General features: G+C 38.7%; 1 protein-coding gene across 1 annotated transcript in view; it reads right to left on the bottom strand.

The window, feature by feature from the left end:
* Strn (striatin) overlaps positions 1 to 11,793 on the bottom strand; it is an 85,175-nt gene that overhangs the window by 24,379 nt on the left and 49,003 nt on the right. Inside the window, exons 4-7 of the mRNA XM_029470915.1 lie at positions 11,256 to 11,334; positions 7,871 to 8,038; positions 6,478 to 6,613; positions 986 to 1,121 (exon numbers count right to left, since the gene is read on the bottom strand). Of these exons, the coding sequence (XP_029326775.1) occupies positions 986 to 1,121; positions 6,478 to 6,613; positions 7,871 to 8,038; positions 11,256 to 11,334 (519 nt within the window). The remainder of the gene's footprint in view (positions 1 to 985; positions 1,122 to 6,477; positions 6,614 to 7,870; positions 8,039 to 11,255; positions 11,335 to 11,793) is intronic.

The raw sequence follows: 11,793 nt of genomic DNA on the forward strand, positions 1-11,793 counted from the left end.
AAAAAACAAAAAAACGTAGTCCGATGTTGCAGAACTGCTGTCTTGGTTCCAGCTCTCAAATCTACTAGATCAATCCTTCAAGTAGCCTGACTGCCTGAACACAAACCAGTGAGAAGCTCATACTGTGCTACAGCTACATCTAAACAGCAGTCAGCTATTCTATAAAACAANGTGTCGTTTATAGCAGTATCTGTATAAATCTATAAAATAATATTTGTGTCACTGATCTTTATGAACAAAATACTGAGTATTTCAAACACAAAACCACTGGCTCATCTTTTAAAAATTAAGAGGAAGCTTTCCAGAGGCAGACTTAAAAGTGATATTACAGTAATCAACAGCATCACACTCTCTCAACACGTAATTGTGCAAATGCTAGCCCCTTCTCTCCTGCTTCTTTCTCTTTTATGTACATATGCCAACAGAACTCATCACCTTTGACGGATTTACCACAATTCTTTAAGTACTAGAATAATCTGTCACAGAANTTCTCCTCAAATGTTGGTTACTGTGCTTGTTAACAGGTTTAGCTGTTTCTAGCTATTTAAAGCAATCTGCACAACCCGCGACTGTGCTGTGTAATATGTCGGATCCTAGGGAGCACAGAAGCTCCAGTTCCTAACACAGCGTGATTTACTTAGGATGGAAGACAGACCAAGTCCTCCACACCACCCTCACGCTCAAGCTTTCCCAAAATCTAAGCCAGCAGAAAGCAAAGCAGCCCGTGTTTTAACTCCGTTCTGTTTCATTCCGTACTCCTTACACATTAGAGGAGGAGGCAGCAGCTATACAGCTTCCTTATGGGCTCTTGCCCAGCATAGACAGGAGAGAAGAAGGGATGGACAAGCTTCACGGAGATGTAACATTTCAGAACCAAGTGTCTCCCAGACACCGCCCGCCTGGTGAGACAGAAACTCCCTCTACTTATTCCGACCTCCGCCTGGATCCAGCGTGCTCCCTTTTACCCCAGTCCGTGCTCCCTTACCCCAGTCNGTTCCATCGCCTGCGCTTCTAGATTCGTTGTCTCCTTCCTCTGATGTGACAAGAAAGTCAAACTCCTTCAGAGCTTCTTTTGTGTCTCGATCTTCACTGGTATCAGGCAATGCTTTTTTCCTAACAATCTAATGGAGGGAGGGAAAACATCAAGCTAAAATAAAAACAAATATTATGCATTTAATTTAAATAAAGAGTTAGCAAAGAAACCGTTTTTAAAGAACGTACGTGCTGGCTGTATTAAAGACACCTAACTCAGCCTGACACATTGTGTTCTTAAAAACAAGCACTGTACGTCTTAAAGCAGTAATTTAAACTTTGTTCAAAGGTATGATAGATTACTTAAACTAAAAGAAATCTATAATATCACTAGATAAGTAAGATTTGTACTTAAATTACAGACAGGCTACACTCTTCTTATGAGAACAATTAAATCTTACATTCCTTCGACTATAGTCTTTGCTCTGATTTAAACAGAACACACTCTGTAAAGAGCGAAATGTTTCCAGAGCAGAGCCATGATACCTCCACATGACTGCCGCACCTTCACAATGCCAGCCACAACTACAAACTCAGAAATGGGCTCCTATATTATTTCCACTTTCAATTTCTCTAACAGTTTTATTTTATTTCCTGTCTTACTATGTAGCCCTTGCTAGTCTTGACGCTGAGTTGTTCCTGACTGCAGAATGCTGGGAGAGACATGCACCATGTGGCCAGGTCAGTGGCTCTTATAGATTCACTTCTCCTCNCTAAAATAAAGATATTGTAGAGCGAGATAACACAAGCTTTAATACAAGAATTGTTTCTGACTTACTTCTAATATTTAAAGACACCTCTGGAACCACAAATCCAGCCGTTTTAAAAGGTAAACTGGATAGTGAGTGCCAAACCCAGCATGCCTATGCTTTGTCTGTCTTCATCATGCATATAAAAACTAAACAGGAAAAATTGTGCTATTTAATGACACTATAATTCTGTTTACTGGGGCTGGAGAGATGGCTCAGTGGTTAAGAGCACTGACTGCTCTTCCAGAGGTCCTGAGTTCAATTCCCAGTAACCACATGGTGGCTCACAACCATCTGTAAAAGGATCCAATGCCCTCTTCTGGTATCTCTGAAGACAGATACAGTGTATTCATATAAATGAAATAAATAAATCTTTTAAAGAAAAACAACTCTTACAGAGAGTATTACCCTAAAACAAGAAACACTGTTATGCTTGCAGTACTTCTTAGCTTACCGTCTAACAAACCCATAAGATAACCATGGCAGGTTCTGAGCAGAGAGCCTACAGTAAATGGTTTCATTTTTCTAATTACTTACAAGCCATTTGCTGATAACTTGTTTAAGTGACTAAGCAACAAAACTCAGGTATAAACCAATGTCTCTGGGGATTGGCACCAGGGCTGAAGAGATGGCTCAGTGGTGAAGAGCTTGGGCTGCTCTTCCAGAGGACCTGAGTTTATTCCCCAACCCCNACATCACAGCTCACAGCTCTGTGCCTCCAGATGCAGGGGATCTAATGCTCTCTCTGGCTCCATGGACACTTGGCACACACGTGATGCACAAACAGGCAAAGCCTCCACANGCTACCCTATCCTCACAGTTCCACAGGTAAATGTACCACCCACTCCTGAGTTAGGGATCAAGCTGACGTCAGAGGGGCCACCACTACTGTCAAGATGGAAAGTCTCTGTCCTCACTGCCAGACAAAAAGGGCAGGGAAACACCAGAAATAGTACCTGGAACCTCTAATTAAATGTCTCGGAGTATTTTGGGCTTTAGTTATTACTAAACATAGTATTAAGTAACAAAAGCAACTCCGAGGGCAAACATGTCTAGGTAACCTTAGACAAAATGAGACAGCCATTGGGTCCACACCATCATCACAGTCATGCCTAGCAAGTGTCGCATTTTATATAAACAAATCAAAAACCCCCGTGTTTTCTTATGCTTAGGCACCAAAGAAAAAGGAGCTGTGGTTGCAAAAGAAATATTATCAGTAAGTAGGAAGTGGTAAAATTTGTAATAGCAATACTTTCCTTCCCCAAACAGATTTTGTACTTAAGAAATTAAGGAGAAAAGAACGGCAAATGGAGACCATCACAGGAAACTACAATCAGACACAACAAGGATCAACAGATGGGAGGGAGCCCAGCCCCAACTGATACACCTGCACCGCAGTTCCTGCATCACAATTCCTGCATGTCCGCTAGAGGAATATGGCAGTAGGAGTGGAGATTGTAGGGAATTAAATGCAAGGAGGAAGTCCACTGTAAAGCACGTGAAATCGTTTGTCCTAGAAATGGCTGCAAACAAGACCAGAACAGCAGCAATGCCAATAAACATGTTCACATGAAACGAGAAATTTTGCAGTTTCACTCCGAGTCAAAGAACTGCAGCAATTAGTCACTGCTAGGGAAGGTGAGCCCCTTCCTGGCTGCTCAGGGAAGAGTGGTCAGCTCTGAAACCATACACACACAAAGAGAACAGACTCAACAAGTTGAGCTTATGTGTATTTGTTATATGCATATACATATACATACGAACATGATGCATGCAACAATAATATTTTTTAAAAGGAAGCCATCAACTAGAGAGTGCAGAGAGGACCTGGGAGGGTTTGGAGGGTGGGTAGCTAGGAAGGGCTGGAGGAGGGAAAGGGAAGAGGAAAGGGAGATATTCTATTTCAACTAAAAAACATTTAAGAGGATTTTTAAAAGAAATGTGAGTTATAGGCTAGGGAGTTTCAAGCAAGTTAGATAAAACTTTGAAAATTACTTAAAAAAAAAAAAAGATAGTTCAAAGAGGCTTAGTATTCTTTATGTTACTAAAACCACACCTAATAGTTCTTAATTCCATTTTTCCTCCTAAGTTCTTGAATAAAGCAAATGCTTTTGCAGAATTATCGCTTACGATTTCAGATCCTAACCACTGTGACGTAATGAAGACAATCTGGTGGAGGCCACAGTAAGGGAAGAGGACGAACAAAAGACAACNCTCTGGACCACAGTGGATCCCAACTCTCCTAGCTGTGTGGTACAGTTCCTCATGCCATGCTGACCCCAAATCATAAACTATTCTGTTGCTACTTCGTAACTGTACTTTTGCTACACTTACAAACTGTACCGTGAACATTTGCTATACAGAATACTGGCATGTGTGACCTCTGGGAAAGGGTCATTCTACTCCCAGAGGGTCACAACCCACAGGTTGAGAACCACAGCTCTAGACAGCAACACAAGGAACAAGCAAACCTTGAGGACAGGAGAAGGGACAGGGTGTGGCTGTGGAGAGACCACGCATACAACAGACTAAATGTAACCAACAGTAGCTATATTCTCTCAGTTTAGATCTATTAACTTTATTAAAATACTAATAATCCTTTTTTTTTTAAGACAAAGTCTTTCTGCATAGTCTTGGCTGTCTTAGAGCTCACTGTGTAAACCAGGATGGCCTTAATCCCACAGATATCCTCCTGCCTCCATCTCCCAAGTGCTGGGATTAAAGGTATACACCACCAACCTCAGCCTTAAAACAATNGTTTTTAAAAACCTATTTGCTCTATGAGCATTTTTTAACATGACAAATCTCAACCATTTTCTCTGTGTAGATTGTAATACATTTTATAAGTCATGCTTACCATTCTATACACTTAAAACTTTAAAAAGTCCTTTTGATATGAATCTATCAGGCTACAGCTGTGTGTAGAAACATAATACAATGTAAAACTTAATGAAACTGTTAAGAAAAATACCCAGTTATTTAAATACATTTTTCTTCTCAGGCTGGGGTGTTGCATTTGCCTGTTAAACACAAGACCTTGGGAGTCAATACCCAGCATGTGAGAAGGATGAGGGAGAAAGCTTTCTGAACCCAGTATGTAAATGTGGATAATGGGTGAATCTGTTTCCAGAGGATGTTTCTTCATGCATGCTCACAAGATCCTGCGATCTGTGCTATCAATTGGAATGGTATCAACACTGTGAAATTAATGACATAAAAAGAAATTAAATGGTTAAAAACTAAGAAACCAAATGGTTAGGTTGTTAAAATTTTCCAATCTGATCNTTTAACATAGTTTTAGTAATCAATTTATAGATTTTAAAATATTTTAACTGATATAATTACCAACAAAGAACTTATGGGAGTTACTTGCCACTGGGCTATGAGTAAAGCATCTTGTTAGGAAAATGGTGTCTCAAAGCAACTGGCACACAAAAGTCCGTAAGGAACTATACAGCTCTGGATGGTTAGGACAAAGCAAAGGGTCAGACATTTAGATCACATTATTTTGTTAAGAAAAATCTGGGTGATTATTTGATATTCAAAACTCTCTCTGATAGGACTAAGGTCTCTGATAGGACTAAGGTCAGCAGTGTAAATGGCTAGTGGCACATACAAACAATAATGTGGCAGAAATAAGAGTTTCTGATGAAGCCCAGAAAGTAGGAAGCATAAAACACAGAAGTTATACTAAGAAAGCACATTACAGCTAAACATTATTTTCATATACAATCTCTTATTTATCAGAGTCTTCTGGGGATTAAATGAGGTACTTATTATAATCTTCATTTTACAAACTAGTAAAATTATGCCAGAGATATTAAGAAAAAGAACCAAAGCCAGGCGACTTTAATCCCAGCACACAGAGGCAGAGAGGCAGACCTCTGTGCATTCCAGGACACCCTGGTTTATATAGTGAGTTCCAGGATAGACAGAGCTACATAGTGAGACTTTGTCTCAATCCNCACCCCTGAAAAACCAAAAAACCAAATGCTGCAGACATAAGCTTTCACTGCGGTCCTGGACACTGGATCCTTCCGCTTCACATTCTAACTTTCCTTCTTCCTATTCTTAAATAAAAGACAAGTGCACACACTCCACTGAACAAAGGCAAGCATGTCCGCACCTCTTACTTCAGAGAAAGAAAGGAAGGAAGAGAGAGGGAGAAAGGAAGGAGGGGGAAGACTAGAGAAAGAAGGAACATTAACTTAGATACGCTTGCTACTGTAGGAAATGCATGGGAAAGTCAGTACACGTAAAGGCTGAATCAACAGCTAAGACTTCTAAACAACTGACGAAAGTGACAGGAGAGGTCTGAAACTGCAGAGCGTGCACTGCAGCCCTCCAGAGAGAGACAAGACCGTCTCAGAGCTGCTGGAGCCACCATCAGGCACCATCCTGTGCCTGCCAGTTCTACTGTCATCACAGACAATAGCAGGACACAGTTAGAACATGCAGCGTTCAGCACACTGCAGTTCCATGGAGAGCTGCCTTCTCTAGTGAATTGACAGAGTCTAAGCATACTGAGGAGGGAATGTTATACTACAAATAATACTGAGATTAAAATCAGTAATAAAACCTCTCTANTTGCCCAAAGTTTACGAAAGGGCTTTAAGGACCCAAGATGTTAAGGACAAGGACTTCTAACACATGGATTCTGGCAGGTAAAAACATTGAAATGATTTCTCCAACTCACTGTGGAAGTATCAATGACACTCTTCGCTCTTCCATCAGTGTCCTCGTCCTCNTCTTCATCACTGAAATCTGCAGCTGCATTTTCAAGGAATTTGAAATTGTCCAGCACAGAGGCAGAATCTGTTAACTCGGATTTTCTGGTTTAAATAATATGTACAATACTCAGGTAATCTTTTTAAAACATCACCAAAACATGAACTGTTGACAAGTTTTAGCACCTTATGCCTGTATTACAACATGGTTCTAAATGATCCCCTAAACTATCCCGTGACCTACACTGATTCCCATCTACTACAGTTCTGTGCACGAACTGAAAAAGTCCAACAGTGAGTGCTGAAGCCCTCGATCTCTGACAGACAGATTCTGCACAGACAGACAGACCTTCATGCTAACCTAAATGAGTAGCTCTGTGCCGTTTCTCTACTGTCTCTTCTCTACAGCTCCTCCTTGGACCGCTCATGGAAGCTTCCACAACTATATAACAAATCCAATGATTTAACTTTCCAGGTCAAAGCACAACGACTCATAGCATGCACACGCTATACTAAAGAGAATTTTATTACATTTCTAAAAGGTCCAAGGGCATTTGTTTACAAANTTTTTATTTTGAACCTTTATCTAATTCTATAGTTTTATATCCCAAATAACTGGGACTATGTTTTCTCAAAGGAATTTACAGAGTTCAACTGAAACCATTCTTTTAGCCTAAATATGAGCTGAAAAAAGTAAACTTAAGACATTCACAGATTCTTTGGTTTTTTTTTATTCAAAGATTTATGACAATTTTAAAATAAAGAATCATCTCTTTGTTGAACTATGTTTATTATTATGTTTATTTAAGTAAAATTATGTATATGTCAATGATATGTGGTCTGAAACAAAACTCCAATAATTCAAGTAACTTCTGAANTGTCATACTTACTCCATTAATTCAAATGTATATGTGTGTATATACCAATATATACATATATTTAAAATAGATATTTTATATCAAAGGAAAGATGAGGAACAACATTATGATATAAAAGATATGACTAAGGAAAGATTTACTTTCTGATCTCCGGTTCATCAGTAATATATCATTCTTATAGATTTGTATCTAATTTCAATAACATCTCTTATGAGATTGTAACAGCAGTTAACAGGGTTTCAAGATATTGCAACCTATGTTAGATCTTTAAAGAAAATAAAATACCCTAAATAAAAATTATATTCTTTAATTAAAATAACCTTAAAACCTTCTAACTAAATGAAACTTTTAAAATTATAACATTTAATTAACTAAAATTAATTTATTACCAAGTAATCGTTTAAAAGCTTAATATCCTCTATACCAAAATTATTCAGAAAGAATTTAAGTTATAGCTAAAGCAATTTTCAGACAAAATACTTACCCAATCATTGCTGTCTCTTTAACTTCGGCCTCTGTGCCATTTATCACTGAGTCCTGGTTTTTGTCATCCTCCCTGTCAGTGACATCACTTGAAAAGCCCAACAATGCCCGCACACGCTTGGATTTCACGTCTAGAATAGTATCTGTGTAGCCGACCTCCTGGAGATACCTGCACAAAACGGATCCTTATAGTTCAGTCACACAGGAATTAGTGTTGTAAAATTTAAAATGTAAATAACAGTATTTGTTTAAGCCCACTGACTATATAAGGTTGAAGAGAACAGTGCCATGTCAGTAAGGCTTGTTAATAATATTCCAGCTGCAGATGGAGCTGTCTCCTGCAGCACCAGCCTCTACAGTCACAAAGGAAAACCAAAGAACTATACAATGCGCTATTCATTCATCCTAAGAAGAAACAGTTCTTCAATGTATTTCAGAGCACACTGTTTGCTTTAGGAATAATGGGACACTCTCCTCACAAACTCTACCANTGCTGTTTTAGAAAAATGGCTCCAGTTGTTTTAACATTTCTTATGTGAAGTATCATTAACTAAAACCTGCAGAGAATGCTTCTTGTATAAATGGTTTCTTTCCACGACACAGAAAAAGGTAACATTTTTATTTCATACCAGTCACTTTAAAAAGAGATGTTTCTGAACTGAGAAATTCCAAAACAAAAATAAACAATTAAATTGTGGGACTTGGGGTACACAAACTCATGTGAATTTGTGTAATTTAAGAGAGTCAGAGGCACAGAAAAAGAGCAGAGAGCATACAGTTACCTCCATGGCTCAAGCCCAATTCTGCCACTTTTTTGATATGCAACTTTCTCTTAAACTTTCTATTCTCATCAAGGAGACTCAATATCACCCAGGATATACAGAAAGCACTCTATACCCAAGAACTCCAGTGTTAAATGCTGATAATGATTTGTTTTAACAGACCAAGNGTGGTAGTGGTAGGACCAGAACAAAGGAAATGACATTGATATCATGATATAATGATAACGTGTGTTTATTTATATANTAGGTCTTCAGAAAGCACAGGTTGATAAGACNGCNCATTCAAGTCCAACTTCCTTCAGGAGTTACTAGAGCTGAAGGATACCTCNCAAAAATAGGTGATCAAATGGGATAGGAAGCCTTATTAAATCAAAATGATCACTGTTCAAACCCACTCAGTAGCCACAGAAAAGTCTTAATTTTACAAATCTGAAATTGTAAATTCCCACTTTCTTGAGTCCTCTGCAAAAAGCAGCCAATGCTTGATTCTCCTAAGCCATTTCTCTAGTTCATTTTTCTACATTAATAATTAATAATTTGCAACAAAACTAAATCACATGTGTCTGTTTTAAACTGCTGGGCTGGAGAAATGGCTCAGCGGGTGAGAGCACTGACTGCTCTTCCAAAGGTCCTGAGTTCAAATCCCAGCAACCACATGGTGGCTCACAACCACCCATAATGAGATCTGACGCTCTCTTCTGGTGTGTCAGAAGACAGCTCAGTGTACTTATACATAATAATAAATCTTTGGGCCAGAACGAGCAGGGACTGAGTGAGCAGAGTTGACCAGAGAGAGCAGAGGTTCTAAAATTCAATTCCCAACAACCACATGAAGGCTCACAACCATCTGTACAGCTACAGTGTACTCACACACATAAATAAATAAATCTTTAGACTGCTCTGCCAGCAATGCAGAGCATCTCTTATTAAATAGCTGATGCATAGCTTACTTCTTTTAAAGCTTTGAAAAATGCCTCAATTTACTATGATATCACTTCTCATTAACAAAAACAAAAAACTAACCAGCATTTAAAATTTATTCTTAAGTGTATGAGTGCTTTGCCTGCATGTATATCTGTGTACCGTGGATGTGTATGTGCCTAGCACCTGCAGAGGCCAGCAGCAGATGCCAGATCATCTGAATTAAGAGTTACAGGTGGTTGTGAGCCACCATGTGGGGGCTGGGAACTGAACCCAGGTCCTCTGCAAGAGCAGAAAGTGCTCTTAACTCCCACAGCTGTTTAAGAGCACTCAGCCATTTAACAACTGAAAATGGCTAAGACCTGTAACAGAGCTATTGAGGAGGCTCAGGGAGCAANATTACAAATTCAAGTTAATTTAGTGAGAGCACACCAAGAAAGAAATAAGGAAACAAGCAAACAGGAGATACACGTGGTACAAGAAAACAAGGTCCTGTGGTACAAGCAGCAGAGCACTTGCTTGGCATACTTAAGAACCTAGGTTCAACTTAAATTACCAAAACTAAATTTGAAAAGATAAATACATGTCGTATTTAAGAGTGAANTGAGAACAGAAACAAAAATCCACCTAATGGTTTAAATCTTTTCTAACTTTGTCTAGATCAGTGATTCTCAACCTATGGGTCAAGACCCCTTTGGGGATTGAACGACCCTTTCATAGGGGCCACATATCATATCCTACCTATCAGCTATTTACACTACAATTCATACCTATAACAAAATTATAGTTATGCAGTAGCAACAAAAATAATTTTTCAATTGGGAGTTACCACAACATGAGAAACTGTATTAGGGTCACAGCATTAGGAAGGTTGAGAACCACTGGTCTAGATAAAAGAGAAGTATGGGATATTGTAATATTCCTTCCTCTATTCAAAAGAAATGGATTGCATTAACATGCTTTGAAAATCTTAGAAATAGCCGGGCGTGGTGGCGCANGCCTTTAATCCCAGCACTTGGGAGGCAGAGGCAGGTGAATTTCTGAGTTCGAGGCCAGCCTGGTCTACAAAGTAAGTTCCAGGACAGCCAGGGCTACACAGAGAAACCCTGTCTCAAAAAACCAAAAAAAAAAAAGANAAAAAAAGAAAAAAAGAAAAGAAAAGAAAATCTTAGAAATAAACTACTAGTAACTCATCCCAAAAGTAAAAAACGGAGAATGAGAACAAATTTCCTTTTATTTTGGCATAAATCTGTATGCAAGTTGCCAAGACTCCAGGTCTAGTCTGCTATTTGACATCAGAACCCCTATAGAGTCCCAGTATGTTAGTCCACACATGCAAAATCTGGGAATCCAGAGAGTTCTTCAGTGTACTGAGAAGGCTTGTAACGAAGTGTGTACGGGGATCCTTACCAGTTTGTAGTAAGACATCTGTTTAGAGAGTTGATGAAAAGAAAATAATGACATGGAACTCTTTTCACTACATAAGCCAGAGCAGAGGGGGAAAGTGCTTAACNTGAAAAATGAATAGGAAATCAATCAATTAAGGTATTTTTCTTTCTAATACCTTACTACTTGCTGCTCACAGCAGTAATACAAGAGAAACTCATGCATTAAAAATACAAAAGAGAAGCATGAAAACTGTTCTTCCTTTCAAAAGTGAGAGCGTTTAATCTTGGTACTTACTGCCTGAGTAGCTGCCGGCCTTGCTTCCACATTAACTGGCTGTTTTGCTGTGGCTGCACCTCTGTTTCATTACCTTCATCTGGAGAATAGTAAATCACAATGAAATTGACTAATTTTACATGTTTGCACAACCTAGTTCATAAACAATGCCCAATAAACATTTATAAGGTTAAGAACACGGAAATGCAACTTTTACAAGGTAGGTTTCAGGACAGTAAGAGTGCTTTTTAACAATTTTGAGAACAGAACTCTGTATGATTAAGTATCTCCACCGGCTTCCCTTTAGAGCACCAGAACTAATCGTTTTTCTTTCATTTTCACTAGCCTGAGAATTTTCCTCTAAGACAAAGATGTATCAAATCAAGTTACAGAGTGAAAACCACATACAAATATTATAAAACTTAGAAATGGTAGATAAAAAAAAAAAAAACAAATCAAAACAAACAAAATCCAGAACCCCCAAACAATCAGATACACACATGTAAAGAGATTATCTCAGCTGGCATGATTCAGTTGGTAGACTGCTTGACTGGCCTGC

This window comes from Mus caroli, chromosome 17 (genome assembly GCF_900094665.2).
Source record: "Mus caroli chromosome 17, CAROLI_EIJ_v1.1, whole genome shotgun sequence".
NCBI classification, from domain to species: Eukaryota; Metazoa; Chordata; class Mammalia; order Rodentia; family Muridae; genus Mus; species Mus caroli.